A 27,988-nucleotide genomic window follows, 5' to 3' on the forward strand; every position below is an offset into this window, starting at 1 on the left:
TGTTTCTTTTAGAACTATAAAAAAGCCATAACCTTCAGAAGTAAAAAAAAAAAATGAGGAAACCATATCAGAGATCAATAAGCTGGAGTGAAACAGGCACTTCAAATTGTGCTAATTTACTTCTCAGTTCAGTTTAATTTAAAAAAACTCATAGGACATAATAGGGCAGGAGCGTTACATTTAAAATACATGGTAGGGATATTTTTTTTTTAGTGTGAAAATATTACTGTATTTTTAATTTTTTTTATTAATTTGATGTTTGTTCCTTGTCAAGTTATCTGAAGCTCTATGGACCGGCGGTGAATTTTTTTAAGTGACTAGAGACTTTTTTTTTATCGTTTTTTGTCCAAAATGTCCTGTAATGTTGTTTTTATCACTACATTTTGTATACTATATCTATCTATCTATCTATAGATATATAAAAATAAATATATAATACATGGCTCTTCGCACTCTATCCACCACTATTTTGGCTCTTAATCTCTTAACTGGTTGGCCCTGCTCTAAAACCAAGAATCACCAAGAATGCATTGCTGTGTGCTTTGGGGTACAGGTATTGCAGCTTGTGACAGCATCAAATATCTGGGATCTGGAGTTAAACCTGCGACAGACAAAGGTGCGTTTTGCCATCAGCTCAAAGTGTAAGCTCTGAAGGAGAAGTGTAGATCAGTATATCCAGTATTTCCTGCGGAGTCAAACTGAATTCTTTGGAGTGGGGGTGGGATGGGAGAGGAGGTGGCTTCAATTACAAAGCAGCACTCTCTCTGCAACCTCTTTTAGCCCTGAAGATGGATTTATGTCAGTCTACTAATTAAAGTTGCAGAATTAAAGAGATTCTGGGTGAAATTTCAATAGTATAAAAGTGAAGTTTGTGCATTTTTTACCTATTTTTGACGTATCTATCATGTTTATTATGGTAGGACCTAGGGACTAGCTGAGAATGGGGCCCCATTATTCTGGAACTATCCAAACAGAAGCAGAGACAGTCTTGACACATTTTCATATATATCATAGAATCATAGAACACTAGAACTGGAAGGGACCTCGAGAGGTCATCAAGTCCAGTACCCTGCCCTCACGGCAGGACCAAGCACCTAGACTATCCCTGATAATTTCTCTTACATATATATCTATCTTTCTTTCAAATTTTCATAAAAAAGGAAGTAAATAATCTGTCTTTTGTTTTGTGCAACTCACTAAGATCGGTAATATTCTAACTGGGTCTGTCTTTGAGACTCACTATATTAAAAAGGAGGCATGAGACAGAGTCTGGCAGAGACGGTTCTAAGAACATTAAAAGAGTGGATGGGAATGACAATGTACTAATTTATGAAGAAACCACCTCAGCCTACTTGTTACAGACTAATATAGTATTTCTGCCTTTTAAGCAACTTTCTCATTTCAAATGGCATTTGCCATTTATCCTCGTTTGCTGTTTAAAAATATACTCAACCATATTTTTATCTTGTATCATTTCTTTTTTTAAGCTTGTGACCCTGATATTTTTCCCTCTACCTCATGACAAACATCACACTCTAACATGTGCTTATCAACTGTTTACACTGTGGTAAGTTGACTAAAAGCCTCTTCAACATTTCCTCATTTAGAGAGCTCTCCAGATCAATGGTGAATTGTGTGAACAAAGGACATGTGTTCCATGGAGTTTGCTTTTCTTCTGCTTATTACACATAAGAATTGGCTCAAGTACATTCATTCTTTCATGAATTCCTACTGAATGCTTTATACTAAATTATGCATTACCACATGTTTTGTAATCTTATCCTCTATCTTTGTTCCAGTATCTTGCAGAACACTGAAATCAATGTTATAGAACTGAAATATTCTGGCCCCTCATATGTTTGTCTTAAAATGACCTGCAAAGAAAAAAAATGGACTCGGGACATTTTTTCTTTTGTCTTTATGTATAAATGAGGCCTGATATATTTTTTTCCTAGAGAAGAAATGGATAAGTGTGCAAAATATGACTAAAACAGGATGGATAGGTTTCATACCCACTGTGTAAAGTGATTCTACAAAGTACAAGATAGTGGAGAATCAATCCTATTGTCCTTCCTTTTCTTTTTGAAGGTTTCTTTGCAGGACCAGAGTACTGGATAATTAGCTCTCTATGCCTTCTATTGACCAGATAGTGATATTGGCCCTGATTCAGGAAAGCACTTAAATATAAGTTTAAATTCATCCCTATTCAAAGGCAACCCCAGTGATTTCAGTTGGAGTTAAGTATGTGCTTTCCAGAACAGGGATGCTTTCCTGAATCTGGCCCACTGATTCTAAGAAAGAGATAGTTTCTACTATCTCTGTTAGGTGTGTTGAGTTAAATAACAAAGACCATGGTCAATATTCTCTCTAATCTTTTCCATCCATGTGTGGAATAATTTTATGTGCCAGAGAGGCATGTGCGAATGTGCCCCATCAGTAGAAACAAAAAATCTAGCTGTGGGTGCTATCTGCTAATCAGCTGGGTGGCATTTGAATCACTCCTGAGTAGCCACTGAAGCACAGTGACCATAGTTTTTTAAACAGTTTCAAATTCCTGCCTCTTTGTTATTCAAAATTAATTTCTTTGGTTCAGTCACCACTGAATCTTCCAGGAAAATTAACAGTAGCTGAATTTCTAATCTTAAAACCAAAACAAAATAAATACATTTTAGGCCCTCTTGATACAACATAAGGATGCAACCCCACACCCTTTTGTCATTTACAACACATTCTCATATCATTCAATTTTACTCTACAATTCAGACACGTCCTGTCAATTTGCATTCTAACATATTTGTTGCTGAGTGTTTCCCTTTGTTCTTTTATTCTTAAGAAAACTATAAATCACAAAATTGTGACTCCTAATTCTCCTGTTTGACCATGCTATTCTTCCCTGTGAGAAAAACCTTCAGGAGAGGGCAGTAATATCTTGGAAACTCTAAAAGCTTCATCCCAATGACAGCTACAGGGAACCCAATAGGATCGGACTAAGTCACTAACAGTTATGCTAAGTTTGGAACCACACTGGTCAGAAGAGTAGAGAAAAGGATAATCCTCTTAATGTAGAAATCTGCAATTGTACTTTCTAGTGTTTTTCCTCTAAACCCAAATCTACTGTAAACTCTTTGACTAACTCCCATTTAAACATCAATTCAGTTTCAAATCCACAGTTCATTCCTATTACCTATTCCTGTTTTATAGACATTGCGGTGGTCCTTCTAAGTGGCTTATGTAGTCTCCCAGGAAAGAAGTATCTTGTAAAGTGGAACTGCTCTTTCCTCCTTCCAATTTTTGACAGAGTTGTTCCCTTTTACATACCCCACCATGGACATTACTGGGCTACTGCAATTGATTTAAAATAAGTATTGAGGTCTGTGTGATGGTTCCTCTCCCCTCATGATTTATGAAATTTGGCTTATGTATATAAATATGCATAACTCAGATATGTTTTGGATGAAATGCTACATGCAACCTATCAATTTTAATGTTACAATCTGCTGGATCTGTATATCCTATTTTGGTGCATGTATTATTCTTGTATGTAAAGTTAGAAATATGAAGTATAAGACTGTTTATTGTTTTACATTTGCTAAAGAGAACCATTACTGGTGCTCCAGAAGCCTTAATGATCAACATAACAATTTGTAAACATCCTTGTTTGTCCTTAAAGTCCAAAGGTGATTGAACTAGTAAGACATGTGACAACACCACCTGGTACTGGAATTCCATTTCTGAGTCAGGTAAATTTTCATGGAAGGGAGAATGTAAAACAAAAGATTCACCCTAAAGAGAAGACTATTTAAGCAAGGGGATGTTATCAGCTCTTCACTGTTGTGACACACTCCAAAAGAGGGCTGGGGGACCCAAGTCAGAGAAAAAGATCATCTTTGACCGTAAAATTATGCCTAGAACCAGAACAGCTCTTTAGAATAAGAACCTGCTTGCAATAAGTTTAGTGAATTAGAACTAGTTATGCATTTTCTTTTCATTTTAACTTAGTAACTTACTTTGATCTGTCTGTTTTCACTTGCAACTACTTAAACCCTACTGTTTGTACTTAATAAAACACTTTTGGTTACTGTCAAGCCCAATTTAAATAATTGTAATCTGGGAAAACAACCAGTGTGCATATATCTCTTTAATTGATTAAGAAGGAAGACATACTCATCAGCTTTCTTTGTGTAAAACTTTTACTCGGAGAAAGACAAATTTATTTGGGGTTTTGATTTCTTTTGAGGGTTGTTTTCCCTGGTGCTGTACCACAGACTTACATTCTAAAGTGAAAATGGTTCAGTGTTTGCATTGCTCTTAAGGGGGATGGCAACCCTAACCCAGTTAATTGTCTGGGGGAGACCAGAGAATGTGGCCCAGCATGACAGGGTGGTGGGGGGCCCAGAGAGCAAGAAGGTGGGGGTCAGTGGTATAATCAGCACACCAGGGAACAATCCTAAGGGGTCTTCTGTAATCACACCTCATCACAGTCACATTATAGTTCCTGATAAATATTAATCCACATAAGGAAAACAGATGTAAAATAACCTGTATAATTTTGCAATAACTATTTAGGTATGACATAATAGTTGCAGATACATGTTGCAGGGCAGGATATGAATTTGCTCTTGGTGTTGATTCAGAACTTCCAAGATGTTCTAATTTATGTCTTGAGTTCTTCCTGCCAGTAAGATTATCTGACTTGCTATTGAGTTATTGCACTGATACCATAACACCCCATTACTGATCCCAGTCAGGATCTATGTAAACCTGATTCCTATTTGAGGAACAGAGAAGCTCCTTCTTAGCACCTCTAAGGTGGAATGCAGGTGTCACTGATTGTCATGTGGTTCGGTTTATTTTAGATTTGAGGGAAATCAGGACACTCTAGAGAGACTTAACCACTTTCTTATTGATTGCAAGCTTTAAGCAATTAATATAGTTGTTTAAGTTTTAGAAGCCTTAAAAACAATTACTAAACAATTTAAACCTTAAATATTATAAATTCTAAAGCAATTAGCACAGCACTGAATAATGCAAAAGCCTAGTTCACTTACACTTCACCCGTATGCCACCTATAGCAGGGGTGGCCAACTCATTTCAGGCAAAAAGCCAAGATATCAGTAGATCCAACGTAAAGAGCTGGGGCAAAGTTGTTAAGAAAAGAAAAGAAAAGAAAAGAAAAGAAAAGAAAAGAAAAGAAAAGAAAAAGGACCGCCTCTTTAAGAAAATGCATTTAGAGGCTTTTTGGCCACATCAGACTCCCGCCAGCTGGCACCATCTTTAATGGCTGTGCTAGACAGCTCCCTTTCTCCGGTGAGCACAGGGAGCCGGGAGGAGAGGGTTATTTTCAGGGGTGCGGGGATGGCTTTATGAACCATGGGGGTGGAGGACAGGGCTTCACGAGTCACACCCTCGGGGGCAGGGGGCGGAAGAGCTGCATGTGGCTCATAAGCCGCAGATTGGCCACAGCTGACCTATAGTAACAGGCAAGAGGTCGTGGTCCCTTTGATTCCCTTTCTTCGGGATGCCATGTAGTGCTCTATTTACTTCTAGTTACATCAAGCAGGATCCGTGGGTCAATCCTGCTCACTACCTCCCATCAATTCTTCTTACTAAGCCCATAGCAAAGTGAGACTTGGTCATTCTAATAATATTTACTAATTGATTATGTATTCTGTAAGATACTTAAAATGCCCAATGCCCTTATTTGGGGTACAAATAGCTACTCAGGATGTTGCAATAACTATGTGCATGGTTAAAGTTTTATGGCTGTATCTGGAATTTTTGCATATCATAAATAAAATGTACCAATACAAGGTTCCTCCCAATGTCCTTGGCGAGGTCTCACAGTATCATGCTATATCTGCATGATTGTGCAAAAAACATTTCTGCCTCTCAAATCTTCCACCCGCCCCAAGCCTTGCCTGTGTGCTTACGTGCACCGGACTTGAGACAGGCCTGGGTTTTGCTCTGTCAAAGATCCACACTCTGGTTAAGGCAGACATTATTAATTGTCAAGGCAGGGCCATTCAGGCTTCCCTACACTGATTATCGCTGCCTAGGGCAAGAATCCAGCTTGTGGTGGTCATCCAGTTTCACAGCTGAATTATTACATTTTTGCTTCAAATATAGTATAAAGGGATAACCCAATTCCACAGTTGCGCTTCTGAGCAGAAAAACTGCTGCATGTATAATTGGATACATATGTAGTGATGTCCATTTCTGTTGCTATTTAAGTTATGCTGCTTTATTCAAACTACAGTGTAAGCACCTTAAGGTAGGTTCTGTGTTTTTAAAGGTCTTTATATGGCATGTAGTATAGTGAGGTCCAGATGTCGCTTGATCCCTGTGAATGCTACTGGAATACAAATTATAAAATAACAGGATAGATGGATGGCAGAACAAGAAGAAATGGTCTCAAGTTACAGTGGGGAAGGTTAGGGTTTGATACTAGGAAAAACTATTTCACTAGGAAGGTGGTGAAGTACTAAAGTGGGTTACCTGGGGAGGTGGTGGAATCTCCATCCCTAGAACTTTTTAAATTCCAGCTTAAAGCCCTGGCTGGGATGATTTAGTTGGGGTTGGTCCTGCTTTGGGCAGGGGGCTGGACTCGACCTCCTGAGATCTCTTCCAGCCTTAGGATTCTATGATTCTATAGACTGTTAAACTGGAAGGTTCCGTAATGTTTGGGGAGCTCCTTTAATTGGAGACTGGCCACAAGATTCTATGGCAGCTGGAAATAGTCATCAGTGAGTGGAGAAAGAGACCCATGTTCAAGATCCTTGTTCAAGGGCAGCAATCACTAAAGCCCATCAGAACTGCAGATATCCATCCATGTTATATTCATGGACCATGTTTGCAGATTGGACACAGACACAAATTTTGTGTCTGAATAGGGCTCTACTGCGAAAATGACACCTGGTATTTGGTAAGCAATGGCGGGAACTTTGAATTGCTAGGTGACACAAGGGCTAGAAACAAGGTTATTCTGACGAAGTGGGTCTTTTCCCATGAAAGCTTATGCTCCAATAAATCTATTAGTCTATAAGGTGCTACAGGACTTCTTGTCGATTTTGTTTTGCAGATTCAGACTCACACACCTACCCCTCTGATACTTAAAAGTTATTCTGAGTTTCTCAAAACTAGGGTGTGGCAGTTTACCACTGGGCACGTTTTAAGAACTTTAGATGGTCAGAAACCAGGAGGCGGGTCCCAACAGCACCATCATTCTCGCTAACCATTTTCAAGAGCTGCCCAGTCCAGTCTATATCCTCCCAACCTCTAGCTCCCGTCTGCAAAAGTAACGCTTAGTGGTCTGGGACGCGCCTGCTCAAGGGCGTTTACAAAGGCTATAGCGGGGAGGGGGGGGGGGGAGGAACCCAGAAAACTGGGATTTGGGCCCTTCCACAGCGCCTGTGCAGTGTGCAGAAAGGAACCTCGCGGGCGTGCGACACGCGGCACTACTGCAGAGGCTGGTAGCGCTGCAATAGTCCTGAGGCGGGAGGGCCCCGAGAGTGAAAGGCAGAGGCGGGCACCCGCAACTGCAGGGCATGAGAGTAGCATAGTGAATCTGGGGAGGGGAGGGGGGATAACGGACCCTCAGCAGCCGCGCGCAGCTTCTCCAAGCTCCCCACCCGCCGCGCTGCTGCTGCTGCACTCTTGCAGCGCCCTTTGGGCTGCCCTGTCCCCAGGCGCGGGCTTGGGCCGCCTTAGCGTGGCGAACGACGCGCGCAAACTCCCCGCCCGCCCCACCGCGCGGTGTTGTGACGTCAACGCGCAGGGCACCGTGCCCTGTGACGTCAGGGGTAGGGACCTCCTCTCTCCTCCAATCGGGTGGGCTAGGGCGGGAAGTGACCACCGGTCTCTCCGCCCCACTGGGGGGGAGGGGGGCGGACCCGGATGAGGCAGCAGCTGGCTGCTGCTGGGTGAGGAGCTCGGCGCCCCGAGCCGTCGCGCGGGTGTTTCGGGCGGACTCAGGCGGAGGCTGCGCGCGCGCGCTCTCCCCCTCTCCCAGCCCCTCGGCACCTGCCCGAGCTCCATGCCCACAAGATGGAGGCGGCGGCGGCGCTGCTGTGAGGGGGGAGCCCGTGCCCAGGGGCGCGCCTGGGGGACGTCGAGGCGGAGATGCTGCTGGTCTATGTGATCCTGATCTCGGCTCTGGCCGGTTCCTGCCTCACGCTGCTGCTCCAACTGCTGCTGCTCTACTGGAGGAAGCCGGAGCCCGCCGAGGTAGGCAGAGCCTCCGGCGGCCTCTTCTGTACCAGGGTCCTGGCTGACCACAACCTCAGGGACTATTTCCACGGTTCAGAGCCGGCGGGCAGCCACCCGCCCCCAGAGCCGGCCCCTGCCGCCGCCTCCGCTGCTGCCTCCTCCCCAGGTGCGGCCAAGCCCCCCGCTGAGCCCGGCGCCAAGCCCCAGCAAGAGCCCCCGACGTCCGCCTCCGCCCGAGAGGAGACCTGCTACTTCCTCAATGCCATCTGCCTCTTCCTCTTCAGAGAGCTCCGGGACACCTCCCTGGTCAGGCACTGGGTCACCAAGAAGATCAAGGTGGAGTTTGAGGAGCTGCTGCAGACCAAGATGACGGGCAAGGTGCTGGAGGGGCTCAGCCTCAGGGATGTGTCGCTGGGCGACGTGGTGCCCCTCTTCAAATCCATCAAGCTCATCCGGCCAGTGCTCTGCAGTGAGGAGGGCTGCCCAGAGGAACTGGGCTTTGAGGTGGACCTGGAGTATAATGGTGGCTTTCACTTAGCCATCGATGCAGACCTGGTCTTTGGCAAGTCGGCATACCTCTTTGTCAAGATCTCCCGTGTGATGGGGAAGCTGAGGCTGGTCTTCACCCGCTTGCCCTTCACGCACTGGTCCTTTGCTTTCATGGATGATCCTGTAATAGGCTTTGAGGTGAAATCCCAGTTTGAGGGGAGGCCTCTGCCCCAGCTCACTTCTATCATTGTCAACCAGTTCAAGAAGGTCATCAAGCGCAAGCACACCTTACCCAATTATAAAATCAGGTAAGGTGCCATATGCCCCTTTTCCCTAAGATTACCTTGGGACAGGCTGCATTCAAATGGCTGTCTTGTACTCAGAGGTAGACAAGGGAAGATTTATATTGGCACTTTTTCAAGCATATGATGATAATGGCACTTGTACAGTATCTGTCATCTTAAGATCTCAGCACTTTGTATAGGTGAATCAGTATCATTTTCATTGTTTTACAGATGAAGAAACTGAAGCATACATTGTGGCCCAAGATCACATAGCAAATTAATGATAGAGCTCATGTATCCCATCTCCCAGTTCAGTGCCTTATCTGTGCCATCCATGCTAAATGTTTGGTAGGGAAAAGGATGGCCTTGTGACTAAAGTACAGGATGCAGAGTTGAGATATCAGAGCTCTGTTCCAGGATCTGCTACTGCTGCTTCCCCTTGTTTCTCCAGTCCTGTGGGCTGACCTAAGAGGTAGCTTGGGACTGCTGCTCACTACTCACTCTGCCATGATGGAACTTTCTAGTGATAACTTTGTTTATTGTGGTAAAGGAGTTTGAAGAGCACCTTCTGTCTAATTTATACACACTGCAGTTTTGCATATAATGGGTATCCAGTGATTTATCTGTAGTGGAAGTGTCCAAGTGAATTCTTGATGACTGTCTGGTCAGTGACTATAAGTATTCAGTAACATACTAGCCTCAGGGAACACATTTGTCCTCTCATCCTCCTGTATGTCCTTCTATAGTTCTCATGATTACCTGCTAAATATACTGTGATTCTGTTTAGTTGATTCCTCAACACTAAAATCTCTATAAAGTTCCTCTCAGGTGAAGCTGCACAAAGGAATCACTGAAGAGGGCCATCTGGGTTCCAAAGTGTATTTGATTTTTATGTTGAGCAGATGGCATTAAAAGCCTTACTTATCTATTTTTTGTTACAAATTAAGTTAAGCTGTGTGACTGTATATGTGACACTGTGTGTGTAGAAAATTATCTAAGACTCGGAAAATTCACAAGAGTTGGGCAGGTAAGAAGCTTCTCAGGGTAAATGCCATTACAGAATCTTAATTCTGTTAACAATTTTGAGGTTTTGTGGTTTTGTGTATATCTTACAAAATCTGACTCAGGTCTAAACCAATGTGGTTGGGTCTTCCTGAGTTCTCAAACAGATACTTCCAGTACAGTACTTCAGCTGTTGTTACTCATAGCCTTCTAACAGTGCAGCAAAATGAAAATGACTGGACACCTGCAGCTTTAAGGGCTTCTATTCAGAATATTGTGGACAGGAGCAAAACTCACAAGAATCAGGTCAGTTTCATACTGTTGCAGTTTGGAAAAGGGACTTGAGTTTATGTGGAAAATGACTTAAAATTGAGATTTTAAACCATCATTTGAGGATGGCAGTAACTCAGCCAGTGGTTAGGAAGTGGGTGAATGAGGTTCTGTGACCTGCAATGTGGAAGTCAGATGAGAAGTGTGGGTCCTTTCTGACCTTCATCTCTGAGGATTAGGACAGCAAGACTCCTACTGACTTCAATAACTAACTGCACTTGCAACAAAGGGCGGTGTTGGGTTTGTGTGTATGTGTGGGGGGGAAGCATTCTTTGCCCTTTTTCCTTTCAGTTTCCAGGGTGTCTGTGTAGGTCAGAAATGGCTCACTCCATTCCTAAAGCAGTTGTGTGAGGAAGGAGTCTTGCATCTCACCTGGGAGGTGCCCCTGCTTAGTGAAGCTCCCTCTCCTAATTCTGTCCAAGCTATCTTATACATTTTTCAAATCCTGTCCAGAAGAGCTACTTAGTTAGGATTGTGAGTGGAGGTGAAAGAGAAAGACGGGTGTAGGGGAGGGGACTTGGGACTTTGAAAAGGAGAATTCTGAGAGACAGAGAATACTGGGCAGAGTTAGAGCACAACATTTAGTAGGAAAGATGAGTATGGAGAATGTTGGTGGGAGAGAAGATAAATGATGCTGAAAACAATGAAGGAAAGTTATGAAAAGATGATACAGGAAAGAGATTTTTTTTTAAATTGAAATTAAAATAAATTTTGTAAGCTAATTAAAAACTACAATAGTAGTTGCCTTTTAATTGCATGGAATTTGGTTTTGGAATTATCATGGTAAACATACTTGTTTTTCACCTTGGCTTGTATGTTTAGTACACTGGTTAGTAGGTATTGGATAACAAAACAAAAAACAACAAAAATCACTCCTAAATATAGGACTGTTTCCTCGACAGATAATGTGCTTGGTGAACACTGAAGCTTAAAACTTAAGAGCACATTCTGTTTGCATAGTGTTGCTCTCAATATGCAGAGGAGTAAATCTGAAGCACAAGTAATTTGCCCAAGGCAGCACAATGTCAATGATTACTGGCAAAAGGGCCTAGGATGGGGTGGGAAATCAGAAATTTGTGAAGTGGCCTCCCCTTCAAAAATGAAGTGGCCCCGGGCTGCCCTGGAAGGGGCAGGGCCTCAGGCGCATGGAGCAGCTGCCAAGATACTTCCCATGCTTCCCTGCCCACAGACAGTGATTGGCGTGGGGGTGAGGAAATGTGTGAAGTCTTGACACCCTCTGGCAACTTGAGAGAGCTGGTAGTTCCCTCTTGTGCCACACGCCCCCTGGCAGTGGGAGGAGACTTCAGGCACTCCTTCCTTTCCTGGCCAGTTAGGGCCTGGGAGTGTGGGAGCACGGGAAGTCTCTCACCTGCTGCCCCTGCCTTGTAAGGTTGCACCAAGAGTGAACTGGCAACTGTTCTGAACAGCTGGCGGTTTCCTCTAGTGCTGTATGCTTCTGGCAGGGGGAGGAGACCTTGTACGCTCCCCCATCCCCAGGTCTCGATTGCCCTAGGTATGAGGGAGTGGCAGGGCAGCCATGAGTCAGATCAACCTGGTTGGCAGGCTGGATCTGGGCCCTGGAGGTTCTTTTGCCCATGCCTGGCCTAGGAGTTCTCAACTCTAAACCATATTGCCTCATGGATAATAGTTTTGGAAAAGTAGTCTGTAATAGGCATTGCATGTGTTCAATTTATTTAGAACAGTGGTTCTCAACGTAAATCTGTGGACCACTAGTGATCTGTGACCGTCTTGACGGTGGGCTGCAGACTCGGTGCTCCCCTGCCCTTGCAGCAGGAAGCCCATGTATGTGCTCCAGTCTCGTGCCCTCCTCCCCATAAGGTTTGGAGTGCTGGTGCTGGCTTCCCACTGTGAAGAGAGGGGCGAGCCTCATGGGCCGAATCCAGCTTGCAGGGGAAGGATGCGTCTTCATGCGCTGCCACTCTCTATCCACTTGGCTGGGGGAATGACAGCACAGGAAACCGCTTGCCTAGAGGCTTTCCCCAATGCTCCTATTGGCCAGAATCACAGCGGGATGAATGGAGGTAAATGCCCCCCATCTCCCTTATGCACCCCCCTCCTCTCTGCTTCTGCACTCTCCCTCCCTCCCAGTCCCTCCACCCCTCAGCCTGCTCCTGCATCCCAGACTAGGGATGTTGACATGTAGTTGACTATAGGAATAACTGATAAGCCTAGGCTTTCGACTACACTTTTTTCCCTTTCCCTTCCCCCCCTTTGCCTCTGTGTCAGAGGCAACAAGGTGGTGGTGGGAACCAGAAGCTGGTGCTGCGGGGAGCTGGCTTAAAAGCAGAGGAAACATCCCGGGGTGGTAGCAGGCTCCCTGGGAGTGGGGCTGGAGTGCACTGGCTGCTGACCTCACTCCTAGGGACTAGAGAATAGTTGAGTAACTCATGACAGTTCATGCATTTACTTGACTATTGAATTACCTGATATCTAGCATCCCTATCCCAGACCCCTTACCCTCAGCCTGCTCCAGCACCCTTGCTCCTGGCCAGACCCTGCACTTTCACCCCCTCCTCTAGGGATATTAGTAAACCCTTCATGATTACACACAAGCCCTTCCCCCCTGTGCTGTCTTTGTATCAGAGGTAGTGGGAGGGGAGCAGACGGGAGCCAGTGCAGAGGCAGCAGCATGGGGAGGGGCGGAGGCTCAATGGAAGCTGGCTTAAAAGAAGCTGGCTTCCCATGCACACTGGCTCCTGAGGAGCCACCCCCCATGTGTAAACTTGTAACTGCTGAAATCAGCAGTTACACTTTTACAAGAAAAAAAACCCTGCTTTTTAACATCTCTACCTTCCTGCACCCATTTTGTCACCATGAGCGGTTGGCTTGTGGTTTGCAGAAAAGTCTGTGTTCAGCAGGGTGGGCCATGGGCCAAAATGTTTGAGAACGACTATTTTAGAGACAGACTAATTTAATCTATTGTACAATTTTTCAGTATTTATGGGGAAGCCAGATACATTCCATACAGATAAGAAATTAACGGAATGTTTACTGTCAGGACTTCGGTTGTTTGAAGTGTATAAAATGTATTTGTTCCCACCTCCTTTTTGTGATTTAAAATATTATTTGTTAAATATTTAGCAAGCTGAGTGCTATTTGCAGTTCAAGCCCTTTCTGTGGCGTTCCTCTCCCAATCCGCACTCTAGGAGTTTTGCAAATAAATAATCAAATAGTTGTAATAGTAATAGTCTTAGACTATGTCTACGCTACAAGCCCTATAGCAGCAGTGCTGCAGCTATACCACTGTAACAGAAACCTGCTACAATGACAGAAGGAGTTTTTCTGTTGCTGTAAAAAATCCACCCCCTCAAGAGATACTGGCTTATGTAAACTGAAGATTTCTTCTGTCAATCCAGCTGTATGTGTACCAGGAATAGGTTGACTTAAATATGGGTATGTCTATGCTGCAGTTAAAAACCTGTGGTTGGCCCATACCAGCTGACTGGCTAAAGAACTGTTTAATTATGGTGGAAAAATTCAAGCTTGGGCTGCAGCCTGGGCTGCAAGTTCCTATGAGATGGGGTAATAACACCACAGTTGAATATCCCCTTAGTCTGACCCTGAGCCAACTGTCACCGGTTATGGGTGTCTAGTTGCTGTGTAGCCATACCCTATGTGTGTCAGGGGTGTGAATTTTTCAGAACCAGAGATGATGTAGCTGAGCTGGCCTCAGTTTTAGGTGTAAACCAGACCTTAGAAAGAGAAACTATTGCTATACAGCCGGTCCCCGAGTTGCGAATGGTCGACTTACGATCATTCACAGTTACGACCAACGTGGTCATAAATGGCGGATCCCGAGTTACAAATGTGATCCACACTTACGAACAGCGCGGTCGCGTGTAACTCAGTGGGGTCTGACTTACGAATGAACCGAGTTATGACCAATTACTTGGTCCGTAACTGGTTTGTAAGTCGAGAAGAGGCTGTATATAAGAAGTTCTTTCTTCCCCTACTTAAAAAGGGGCATAATTTAGGTCCAGTAATTTCCAAATTGTAGGCCACACAGGTATCCTACCTTGTTTCCTGCTGCTAAATTACATTTAAAGAAGTAAAATGTACACTAAGAAGATTGCTGTTTGTAAGTAAGCAATTGCTGTAGATGCTATTTGATGGCCAGTGGCAAGAGAGGAGGTCTAAACAATTGTTAATGGATTGAAGTTATCCACCCTCAAGCAATCTCTTTATTAAGGTCTGGCACCGTATGACACAAATTTAGAACCCCTGTAATAGTCTGTGGCCTATGCTCATTGGCCTTTTGTGTTTTTGTTGCTTAATCTTTTGTGATGACTATATACGTTGTATACAAAGTATTTTACACACCAATAATTATAGTCTGCTTCTGTTTTTTTCCAAATATGACCCGTAATTACCAATAATTGAAAAGGCTCTTTACAAACCATCTCTCTTGTTATGTAATCTGAAAAAGGTTTTTGATTCTTTGATGCTACTCTGATTTTTAATAGATATAAGTTATGAATACACTGGTAATGTTGAATTTCTTAGTTTGATTATTCTTTATTATTTTGGACAGAAATTTCTAGGATACGATTTTTAGATTGTCAGCCAAAAAAAAGTTGAACTGCCCAGCAGATAATTTAAGTCTTATTGCTGTGGGTGCTTATTCAACAAGAGCATACACTTTGCACATAGAAAATGCCTTTAAAATAAGTCTTAATCCATACATTAGTAAGTGAAAGCCAGATTGTCGTGTGTAATTTATAGTCTTGTGTGTTTTTAAAAAAGCCAAAAATGGGAAGGGGGGTTCTTTCTGTGTGCTGCTATCATTGTAGTGAGAAATGTTGCTGTTTGTACACGTCCCACAAAGTTTATCCATACAGCTGCCTCCTGGCTGGAGGAACAACCACATCTTTGTTACTCTACGTGGCCGTTAGTCTCATTTTCTCTGGTAAGATATCACATTCCAGAACTTTTGGATTCTAGCATTCCATGTGGTAATCACAGGGAATGGAGATGATTGTACTAGGGATGTTAAATATTGGTTAATTGAATAGTCAATTAACCTTATGAATTCTTATTGGTTACTCAACTATTCTACAGTTCTCGGGGGTGCGGCTGGTAGCCAGTGCACTCTGGGCCCACTCCCGAGGAGCCCCCTGCTACTCTGTGCTGCTGCCTCTGATACGGAGGCAGCAGTGCGGAGTACCAGGTGAGAGCTGGTCCATGAGGGGAGCCACTTTAAAAACATTTCCCCTCGCGGACTGTCTGCCTGTTACCCTGTGCAGCAGCGTAGGATGGCAGCAGCCCCTGTCCAGTGGGGGTCTGAGCTCCCAGACCTGGCATGAGCTGGAACTGAGCTGGGCTGCCTGCCCACCTAGCTCCTAATACACTTTATATGCTGAGCTGGTAGTCCCGGACCCAGTGCAAACTGGGACTGAGCCGGGCTGCTGGCTAGCCTGCTAAAACATTTACTGGCGGGGGATGGAGGGAGGAAATGCATGAAGTCCATAGCATTAACTGATAAGCTTTTACTTATTGATTAATTGTTTAATTGACTATACCATTATGTCCCTAGATTGTACCTGATGCTATTCTAAACCGGGGTGGCTTGTGGGCCAGATGCGATTCATGAGGGTTAGCCCCTAGAGGGTCACCAGATTCTTTACCTGTGCAGTTGTACATATGGACACTTGCAGCTCCTCTTTGCTGCAGATTGCCATAGGAGCTGTGGGAAGCAGTTTCACAGTTTGCACTGGTCTGAGCTCAGGCAGGGGGGGCTCCTGGATTCAGGTCGGGATGGGCTTAGTCCAGGGGGTCTCAGATCTGAGGGGGTGCTGGGCTGGACTGACTAGTGGCTCCTCATGGGGAGGAGGGTTGGGGCTAGGGCTTCACTACCTACCTCCCGGTGGCCAGGGCTGCTGGCAGGAAGAACTCTCTCCCACCCCCATATCTGGTGCTGTGGCTGAAGGGGAGGGGTTTTTGTGGCAGGGGGGCCGGGGCTGGCAATATGGAAAGCTCTGGCCCCAGAGGATACTCTCTTGCTGGTGTGTCTGTCCCCCTATGGTTAGTCTGTCCCCCTATGGTTAGTATAACTGTCCCATGCGTTCACTGTCCTTTCTATCAGATCCTTCCTTTTCCATGTTATGGAAAACAATTGAATTCCAGCCACATCCCATTTTCCTGGCACAACGAAACCCTGACCTTGCTTTAAATTGGGATAAAGGGAAGCTATTCTTACTGTTTAAGAGGACAACTTGAACAAATGGACTCACAGGAAGATCTACAGATAAATGCACAAGCTCTTTAAAATATATAGATACCAAACTGAATCCGATGTTTACGATTTTCTTTACTCCAGTTTTGCAGTTCAGCAATCTAGAAGAGGGGACAAATGTTTTGACTTGCTTTTAGAGCTTATGCTGAAATACTTATACCAGAGACAGCAGTGCAGGTTGGCAGCAGCCTCTGTCCACAGGGGGCCCGCTGTGCATAGAGGCTGCTCTGAGGTAACCTCCCCTAGCCCCCTGGGGACAAGCAGCCCTGCGGGAGCCTGTATATGCAGGGATCTGGCTTAAAGTTGGCTTCCTGTATGCATCAGCTTCCACCTGCCCCTCTTATCCTCCATGCTACTGCCTCTCTATCAGAGGCAGCAGCGCAGTGGTAGGGTGGGGGAAGGAGACAGCTCTGTGGGATCTAGTCCTTGTGGGGAGCCGACTTAAAAGCGAGCTTCCCACAGGCAGCGGCTCCCACCTCTCCCTGCCACCTTTGCTGCCTCTGATAGAGAAGCCATAAGTGGGGGAGGAGAGTGTGTGTAATTGATAGAAATTAACCGTTAAGCCTGGGCTTATTGGTTAATCATGTAGTCGACTAAATATTGACATCCCTACTGTATGAACACACTCATTTCAGCTTGCTGCACCATATTAGCTAAATCTGCACTGATGCAACCTAAACTGGGTTTAAAATGACATTCCCATGTAGACAGTGCCTAAAGGATTTGGAGGGCACAATTCTTTAATCAGATTTGTGTTAAGTCATGAGTAATAGCTATGTAGAAATGGATGTAAGGAAGGAGAATCTGACTCAAATTTTAAATAATTCTTCAACGTGCCTTGGTAGGTTTTTTTTAAATATGCTGTTGAAAATTGAGACTGCCTTTATTTGCAATAATTCATCTCACTAATCAGAATCTCCAAGCACTTTTCAAAGGCGGATAACTTAGTAGCATCTTCAATTTACTTTATGAATATGGAAACAGATATTGAAAGACTGATTCAAAGTATCACAGCTAGCCATTGGCACCCAGGGGAAGAATCCGGTTTGTCTCGTATCCATTCCCATGTTGCAACCACCAGGCAATTTGGCACATTAAAACTAAAAGGTATAATTTTATAGTTAATCTAAGATATTTAGCATATTTCTTTTTAAGAATTTTTCATCTGATGTTTTAATGCTGAATCTAAGGTTAACAACCACAACCTACCTTTTAGCATAATATTTTGGATTATTTAAAGTGGGTATCTTACTGTTTAATTGTTTAACTGATAAGCATCAACTTATCGGTTAATGGAATTGATTAAACTCAGCCAGCTCCCGGGGAGGTAGCTTTGCTATAGCAGGGCGGCGAAGCCTCCTCCCCTGGAGCCAGGAAGGCAAGGGTGAACTTGAGTGAAGCCTCCTCCTGGGGAGCCTGGAGCTGCCCACTCCACTCCCAGGAAGAAGGCTTTGTTGCCACAGTGAAGCCACCTTTCCAAAAGTGGAGCTGTCAGCTGCAGAACCTGCAGCGCGTGTAATCAATAAGATTTTTGGCTGTTACATGGTTACATTACCTTAAGTTAGGGATGTTAAAAATTGTGTAAGATCTACTTTTGTCCAAACATCCAATGTGTGAATTTAACTAAAGAATTTATTAGGAACTTGATTCACATTTAGTCAATTTCTTAAGAAAACACCAGAACATGACATGATCCAATGAAGAAGCTAAACAGAGAAGCAGGGTCTTGTAAATACTACTTTCTAGTAATGTTTTCTTGTTGGAAGTTAAATACCACAACTTATCACTGAAGACTTACATTTAGCACATTTATGAGTCTCTGAGGAGTAGTGTTGTAAGTCTAACTTTAAAAATGATGAGTAGTCCTGGTGCACCTTAGAGACCATATATATATATAGTTAGTCTCTAAGGGTACGTCTACACAGCAGCATTATTTCGGAATAACTGGCATTATTCCAAAATAACATAGTGCGTGTCTACACTACAAGCCTTTATTTTGAAATAATGTCAAGCTGGAGGACTTCTTATTCCTACTCATGGTAACCCTCATTTCACAAGGAGTAAGGGAAATTGAAAGAAAAGTTCTTCCTTCGACTTCCTGCTGTGTAGACAGCACCAAAAGCTGAATTAAGCTATTTCGATTTAAGCTATGTAATTGACGTAGCTGAAGTTGTGTAGCCTAATTTGACTTTAGCCCAGCTGTGTAGACGTGCCCCAAGACTTCTCATTAATGAGTTTGGTTAAACAGTAAACAATTCCAAAATAAAACACGATTATATAGAATCTTTTTTGACACTCGACTGCATGACCCAGAATCTTTAGTCTAATCTATTGTAATTCATCTATTACAGCATTTATGTAACTTTTAAATGGATTATATTTTTCAAGAAATACAAGTAAAAAATGTAATGTAAGCAAGATACTGGCTTAAAATGGTGGTTTGCTATTGAAGTGACAAACCTACTCAGATGACAGAGGATTGAAAAATGTTGTGAACATCTAATTGGAAGTTGAACTTTTTAGCCAGAATTACTTTTGAAGATAAGAATAGAGACACTAGTGATATCTACCAGTATTGCTTTGTTGAGAATCCCACCACCAAGTTCTCTTCACATCTGCTGGAAAGAGAGAAGATGCTGAGACATTTATTAAGATGCTGTCTCTGGAGCCTACTGATATTTGTATATATCCATTTTCTTGCAAAACAGATGCCTGGTCTAGATTTAAAATTCTCTCCTCTGTAGCTGCCAGAAAGGAAAAGACACATCCCATTCTCACCTATTCTTTGTTCAGCTACCCAAAAGGGAAAGGTTCTGGTACTCTATTCTTCCTCTTTTTCCGTTTTCTGGGTCCTCTCCACTTGCCCCCCGTGGAAAAATTGTAATGTCTGCCTCTTTTCATAGAGGTATCATTATGACATTGTCATGATATATGACAGTTTCAGTGCTGCTTATGTGGTTCTTAATAGAACAAGTGAAACTGACCAGACTTCACTAAATTGTTTACCAAACTATGATACACTGCAGTGGCCACACTCTGATTGTTTATCATGTTTGGAAGATGCTCTTCATGGCCAAAAGAGCAAACAACAATTTATTGAAATGTTTGTTTGTTTTAAAATGTGAATACCTTTATACAAAGCTCTAGGCGCCCTGACATGTAATTAATATTACAGCAGAACAAAACCCCGGCAGCATCAAGTAACTATTCATAAAGGAACTCTGCTAGCCTGCTACCAACTAAAAAGCTGCTTCCCACCCTTTCATCATTCCCTCCGCCTACTCCAAAAATCCTGTTGAACAAGATGTTTTTTGTGGTGTGCCTGGAAGGTCACCAAACTCAGTCTCTGATCAAAGAAAAGAAAGCTTTAATTCTGTTGGTATTGATGATTTTGGCTAGTGGTTCAGAATAGTAGAGAAAGGGTTTTAAAATATTTTTTCCTCGTTGTTGTCTTATGGGTTCTCACAGTCAAAAAGTACATCTAAATCTCTTATCCTCCAAAAAATCCCGTATGTTTAAAAATAAAATCTGAAATAAATCAAGTTTTATAAGCAATAAAGCACAGGTCATGAATTAGTAGGTTGCTGGTGTGCTTTTTGGATTGGTGAGGGCATAAGCTCTTTGATGTGTGATTGATAACAAAATACTGAATTTCCATGACTTGCCTGCAGTTTAAGTATTTCTTATCTGACAAAATTCTGTGTAGGAGAATTACACAGGGATCAAAAAAACAAAACAAAACAAATCCTCAATGAATGTACACGATAGTGGAAATAAAAATTATTGGCTCAATGGAGGGTGAAAGATAGTGAGAGACTAGTTTTGTAGTGGTAAAATGCTTCAAAAAATGATCCAGTTGAGGATTAGAAGTTGGTTGGTTTGGCAGGCAAATGGAACTTCCTCTTTCAAAATGTCAAACCTGCCTCCTTTTTTGAAAAATGTACATGAGATTCTTTGATACAACTGTAAATTAAAATATAACTATTGCACTGACTTACCTTTCTTACCGTTGTGTATTTAAAAAAAAAAATACTTTCAGATCAGTCGTGTGCTCCTTGGGTGGGTAGATGCTAGTTAGGTGACAGCCTGGCAGAAAACCTTATACAATTCTGTTGCAAACTTCAATTTGATATCAAAATATGAAAAAAAAATATTTTGAATGTTTGGGTTTTTATTTATGTTCTGATATCTCAAAGTCTTGTCTCAAACTTGGTTCTCAATGAGAATAAATGTCTTTGTTTTTCCATAAACTTTAGTGTTAACTCATCTGTCATAACTTGCATATTTTCAAAGCTTTAAGTAAAACCACGAGTTTATTTCATCTGACTACTAAACCTGTCTTTGAAAACTAAAATTTATTTTTAAGATTAAGATAATACTATATGACCCATGATGCTTTGGTTAAAATGGGAAAAAGCAAGGCCTGTTGTTAAGGATCAAAAATGAGGTCCAACTTCTCATTGAGACCCTGAGTAAATCACTTATTTTTTGCCTAAGTGTTCTTGTTTAAAAATAGGTGTTATACTCTATCATAGAGGTGTTATGCAAATGTATGACTGTCAAGGCTGTTCTCCATGCTTGCACATTGGCTGCAGAAGGTGTAGGTCCACAAGAGATCTTGATATACCTTGCTATTCCTACTTTAAGAAGTCCCCGAGGACACAGATTCCCTGACTTTGGGGGTACTCTGCCACCACCCAAATAACACCCCCCACACCTTTTTGAATCCAGGAATACGTACTTGGGAATCTCTTCTTGCGAGAGAGTTACCCACAGCTCTTTAAACCTTTCTCAGGAGAGAGCTTGAAAACAAACTTTAATTCTTAACAGCTGCCCTTTAGTCTCTGGCATGTGTACACAGAACTTTCTGCTTTCTAGGACACAGGAATCAGATCATAGTCTTAAAAATGGTGATTATTATTATTATCGTAACAAAGACGACATACTTGGTAAAGCATTCTTGTTGGTTAAGTGTTAGAGCAACTAAAGAAAAAAAATTAAAGCACAGAGAATTGCTTACCTGGGATGCAGTTTTAGTGCAGAGGAGTTTAAGTAAACTAAGAAAAAAAAAAAGCCAAATAAAATAACCTGATTGTGTCTGTCTAAACATTCTCTGTTTACTTACACACCCTTTGTTCCAGGATTCAGTCTTTCCTTAGGCATGGATATAGCCGAAAAATCCATGTCTTTATTTCTGGCTTAGTCCATCTATCTTCCCAGTTCCTGCTCTTAGCTCTCACACAAGCAGGCAAACTGATTTCATTTCAAATTTTTTACTCTCTGCCCCCATCCGCTCTCCTGGCTCCCTGCCAACAATTCCTGGATACCCACTGTTATGGGTTTAACCCTTTACAAGTAACTTAGTAACAGAGTGCTGGGATGTCCAGAAAAGAGTAGAACCCCTCCCATCCATCACAGTGGCACTTGGCGATTCTCTTATAGAACTCCATCTCCACTCTAACCAGCTTCCTCTCCTAGCTCCTGATTTAGCATGAGCTCTCCCCCTGTAATCTTCCTCAAATCTCCTTTACTCTTCTTTCCTGTGGTTTTCCAGTAGGCCTTCAGTCCACATTTCCTCCTAAACATGCTAAAGCAGATCCTTCCTTTGATCCTTTCCACTCTGTTTCTCTTGTACTACATCTCTGCTGGGCCCTAACCAGCTCGGACTCCATAGGTCATGTTCTCTGGGACACTCAATGCAATGTGGGGCAAATACAGTAAAACTCCAATGGTCCAGCATCTGATGGTCCGGCACTCCTGATGGTTCGGCACCATCAGGAACCCGGAAGTGCTCCTGGCAGCCGGACCATTGGAGCTGCTAAAACTGACCAGCAGCTGAATCGGGGAAGCCAGGGCAGAGCAGCTGGGGCGCTGCCCCTCTGGGCTGCGGGACTAACCCGGCAGCACCCCAACTGTCCCCGATTCAGCCGCTGCTGAAACTGATCAGCGGCTGACTTCCTGGAATCAGCCCCTGATCAGTTTCAGCAGCAGCTGACTTGGGGACACCTGGGACAGAGCAGCTGGGGTGCTGCCGGGTTGGTCTCGCAGCGCCGAGGTGCGGCGCTACCAGACCAACCCGGCAGCACTCCAGCTGCTCTGCCCCAGGCGTCTAGATTCAGCCGCTGTTTAAACTGACCAGCGGCTGACTCCAGGAAGCCCAAGGCAGAGCTGCTCTGCCTCAGGCTTCCTGGAGTCAGCCGCTGATCAGTTTCAGCAGCGGCTGACTTGGGGACACCTGGGGTAGAGCAGCTGGGGTGCTGCTGTGTTGGTCCAGTAGCGCCGCTCCTCGGCGCTGTGGGACCAACCCGGCAGCCTCCCAGCTGCTCTGCCCCAGGCATCCTGATTCAGCCGCTGCTGAAACTGACCAGCGTCTGACTCCAGGAAGCCGGGGCAGAGCAGCTCTGCCTCGGGTTTCCTGGAGTCAGCCGCTGATCAGTATCAGCAGCTGCTGACTTGGGGACACCTGGGGCAGAGAAGCTGGGGTGCTGCCTGATTGGTCTAGTAGCGCCGAGAAGCGGCGCTGCGGGACCAACCTGGCAGCACCCCAGCTGTTCTGCCCCAGGCGTTCCCAAGAACAGCTGGGGTGCTGCCGGGTTTGTCTCGCCGCGCCAAGGGTCGGTGCTACCAGACCAACCCGGCAGCACTCCAGCTGCTCTGCCCCAGGCGTCCCCGATTCAGCTGCTGCTGAAACTGACCAGCAGCGGCTGAATCAGGGACGCCTGGGGCAGAGCCAGACTATCGGAAGGGGGGCTATGAGAGGTCTGGGGTGGCATCCCCCCCACCCCAGACCCCTCATAGTCTCCGCTTCCGATAGTCCGGCAAATTTGATAATCCGACACCCCCTGGGTCCTAAAGGTGCCGGTTTATCGGAAGTTTACTGTAACTGCAGAGCACATGAATTCATTGAGAGGATGAGTGGAGAGGAATCACAGTTAAAATAAAAGGACCCTCAGTGCTTGCAGAAGGTCACATACACACATGACAAATGTTTTCCTTTACATAAGTTATAGAAATTTGGTCTTGAGATCTTGTAAATCTTTGCAACAACAACAACAAAAAGTAAGCTTTTAGAAAGCAAGTTGGGGGTGAGGGAAGTGAGTTTCAGTAATGTAATAGCTGTATTCTAATCACTGGGGAACTTAAAGTCATGGTGACAGTTTTACTATAGTAGTGAATCATTTCATGTTATTGGGTGACTCCGGTAAATTGCTTATTCTACAACCTTGTTGTGATTGCTTGAAGTCACCAATACTCATTTCTGCATCACTTGGTTTTGAGCTAGTATATTGCCTCACTCTCCATAGGACAATAGGATAATATTAATTATACTGAAAAATAAGTATACACCCATTTTATTTTGTTTGAGAGAGTGGAAAAATCCTTGGGTGGAAAATATTAAACACTCAAATAATTGGTTTGGTAATTCAGTAGAAAAGTGTCAGTGGAAACTAATAACATACTAATGGTTCTATTTTCAAAACCTTTAAGATCTAGTATAACCCTGATTGGCGGCTTTGCTCTTTTGGTGCAGTAGAACTTCCTACGATTAAGAGTTACTCTTGTGTACAGGAGACAGCTTATTAAAGGACTAGCCCAAGACTGGAACTAAAGACTATTACAGACCTCACCTTACTGCAAGAGCAAGGGGCAGCAAATTTATAACTGCATATGTTTAGTTATGTTCCAAAACAAAACACTCCACTACACACATTCCCCCCCCTAGAGAGAAGATGAGGGAACAAATGTGTGACAGCTGTTACTCATGTTGCTTAATGACCTACTGGAAGGCATTCAGATACTACCATGCTCAGTGTGGTCTATAGAATAACTTCAGCTATTAGATCTTGTGCCTTTGCTACTTTAAAGACTTTTCTACTATCAAATATCTTATCTTCTGTATAGGTACTTATTGGCTATAGGTGAACTCTCAAGGTTCTTTTTGTAAAATTAAATAACTACTAACAAAGCACTAACATATTGCATTGTGTATTATTGGGTTGCAAAGATTTAACCATGCACAAAGTTTGGCCTGCAGTAACTATATTATTGGTGATGTATGTGACATCTTCCTAGTTTCCCCAGCAGAGTTTAGCCTTATTTTTCAGGAGTGTTTAGTGTTTAAAAGCCACAAAAAGAGTATTGTTGCGTTCCATAATTATATGTTACTGAATCCATCTCAGACATTTTTAGTTTAATGAAAATACAAAGTTGAGTTTTGAATTGTTTACTTTTCGGAGTAGAATTCTATGTTAGCCTTACAATGCATTGGGTGGCCTGTTTTGCATTTTCACCACTGCTGAAGTGTCATTGGGCACCTTAAATACAACTGTTTCAGTTCAAATTATTTTAGATGGTGACAAAAGTAATAAAATGTGAAACCAGCTTAACACAGACTTGTGAATGCCGACTTTATGTAAAAGTGGCATAAAAGTGCAATGAAAGTGCAAGGGATGGCAAGGAACAAAGTAAAACTTTATTTTTGGCTACTGCAGAGTGAGGATCAGGGAGGCAAGGACCTTCCCATCCTTGTTGGAGCCTAGAGGATTTCTGCTTCATAAGCTCCTGTAAGCCTGAGGAATGAAAGGCAGGGTCAAAGAATCAAACCAGTCTCTCCAACATAACAGGGCAGAACAATACTGTTAGATAAACAGTATTCAAATATTGATGAGAAGGATTTAAATAGATCATGTTTGTATAGCTTGCTGTATTGTGATCAGTGGAGAAAGTCAACTAATTTTTTAAAAATTAGAAACCATGGCAACACTGTATTTCTGAAATATCATACAGGTTGTAGCAAAATATCAAGAAATGAATCATGCTTGAAAATCTAAATTGTATTTTAAATTACAGGTAAAACGTAGAATAGGAAATAACTTGCTGACTGAATTCTCCACTGTGCTATGCGCAGTGATGTAATGTGTTTAATCAAAACAGCACTCAGAGTAGGGTTACCAAGTGTCCGGTATTGGCTTCGGTGCGGTTAAAAACAAAAACAAAAAACAGAAAATACTTTGGTCTCATATGTTTCTTTGTTTTTTGTTTGTGTGTGTGGAGGGGGGGAGGATTTGTTTTTGTTTTTGATCAACCAATATTCCCCCCCCCCCCCCCCCGCGGTGTTCAGTATTTTTTGACACTATCTGGCAACCCTAACTCTGAGTTGTAGAGCTGCTGAAAAAATGCTACTTTAAGTATTTGGTCTGTGTATACAATATCTGCATTCTAAATGCAATGAATAGTTGATTCAGATTTGATACTAGTTTGACACTCACTTAAGCAACAGTAAAACTTTCCTATGTTTAGAACTAAAATCTATAGTGGTAGTAATAGTTTGGACATTTAAGTTCCCAGGGTTGTAGTGAATACTATTATTAAAAATATAGATAATTTCCCCACAGAGTGCCATTGTTACAGTTTTTATGTATGGTTTATAAAACAGCAATCTTGTTTTACAAAAATATTTGTAGTCAGAGCAGTTAAATGTGTCATCTTTTCTAAGATTCTTACAAGGTGTTAGTGAAGAACATATTATGGGGCAATGCCAATAGAATTGACACAGAATATGTTAACTTTTTAGATTACAAATATGTTGTAAAGAATCTAACTTAAATTATTAGCATTTAATTCCTATTTTCAGGAAATAAGAATTAAATGCTAAAATCTCCACAGCTAAAATTGTCATTCTGTAATGTTCTTTTTAAAATATAAAATGTTTAGAGATCTTCTATTGTAACATTTGTGAAGGAAATTGGAAAGATGTAGAATCATAATATTACTGTCTTGGACATCTGTCTTAAAAATATTGTGTGGAACCGTGGTCAAGAGACTTTTACATTTCAACTGCAATGTCTTGCTAATCTTTTGTTCTCAATTTATACACTTCTGCCTGTTTTGGTGTAAAGAAAATTCTAAAATATTTCCAAATCCTTGATAGTGAACTTTTTCCTTTATTTTCTATGATTTACAATACATATCTGCAAGTGTACATATAGCATATGCCTGAGTTTCTTGAACGTCTTTAACTGTGAACTTATTTTTTATTTTCTGATGTCAGTTTTAAATACCAGTGTAACTTTGTGAACAATGTGTTCTCACGGTAAAGACTTCCTGTATGTAAAGCACAGAGATCTTCATGTTGGTTTTGCAATATGCTGTGTTAAAACAGGATAATATTTTGTTTACTGGTGTCACTAACGTAATTTAAAACACTTAGGCATGTTGTACATTGGGTCTTGCTTACTGTGAGTGGTGATAAAACCTTTGTATCCTGTTTAAAATCAGCACGTTCCTATGTACTACTCCATTTGAGTGAGACTTGAAGTTGAGTGTCATTCCATGTTGATATACAAGCATTAAAATAAAAATCAAATAGGTGGTGACTTTGCTAATGAAAATTAATCTTGCATAACTCACATGTGTAGCAGATGACCTACAATGCCATGCGTTACTAGCACATGCAAAAGTAACAGTATAGAACAAGGGGAAACTGAAATTTACAGTCTTAATGTGGCATTGCCAAAGAGAAAATTATTACCTTTTTTGGTTAGACAGCTTATTTACAGAATAAATTTGCAAATTTGAAGAATTGTTCCGATTGAAACTGTTGTTTTTAGGTGGACTTCACAAAATGGGATAGTGGGTGATTAATGGGCTAACCATAATAAAGATGGGCAAATAGCAGCAATTAGAATACTTGCCTGGGAAGTGGGAGAAGGGACTTGAATGCAGGCAGCTTACCCAACTATCAGGCTGTAGGGTGTTCAAGGATGAGAATCTCTCAGTCCCTCCTATTGATGTTGTTCTACGTTGTTGGAAATAAATGGCTGGCAGTTGGTTTCAAGCGAAGAGCCCCGAAGATTAGTTCTAGGGCTAGTTATGTTCAACATCTTTATTAATTACCTGGATGAGGGGATGGATTGCACCCTCAGCAAGTTTTCGGATGACACTAGGGGGAGAAGTAGATACGTTGGAGGGTAGCGATAAGGTCCAGAGTGACCTAGACAAATTAGAGCATTGGCCAAAAGAAATCTGATGAGGTTCAACAAGGACAAGTGAAGAGTCCTGCACTTGGGACTGAAGAATTACAAGCACTGGTACAGGCTGGGGACTGACTGGCTAAGCAACAGTTCAGCAGAAAAGGACCCAGGCATTAAAGTGGATGAGTAACTGGATATGAGTCAACAGTGTGCCTTAGTAGCCAAGAAGGCTAATGGCATATTGGGATGCATTAGGAGGAGCATTTCCAGCAGATCTAGATGTAACCCTCTTTTTTTGTCCCTGGGTTACTTGGGAGCTGGTCACACTCACGTGTGCCTGGGTGCCTGAAGTTTTTAACATAAAAGGAAATCCTGAGTACCCCAATGGTGATGTTGTTTAGTTGGGGATTCCCTATGTATCCCCTTGCTGCAGTCCCTTTCTTCCAAAGAAT

General features: G+C 42.7%; 1 protein-coding gene across 1 annotated transcript in view; it reads left to right on the forward strand.

Moving 5' to 3' along the window:
* Nucleotides 1-7,823: 7,823 nt before the first annotated feature.
* The window catches only part of PDZD8 (PDZ domain containing 8), a 127,514-nt gene continuing 107,349 nt past the window's right edge, over nt 7,824-27,988 (forward strand). The window contains exon 1 of the mRNA XM_014573726.4: nt 7,824-9,002. Within this exon, the coding sequence (XP_014429212.3) occupies nt 8,119-9,002 (884 nt within the window). The 5' untranslated portion in view covers nt 7,824-8,118. The remainder of the gene's footprint in view (nt 9,003-27,988) is intronic.

This window comes from Pelodiscus sinensis, chromosome 8, assembly GCF_052426305.1.
Source record: "Pelodiscus sinensis isolate ZL-2025 chromosome 8, ASM5242630v1, whole genome shotgun sequence".
Lineage (NCBI taxonomy): Eukaryota > Metazoa > Chordata > Testudines > Trionychidae > Pelodiscus > Pelodiscus sinensis.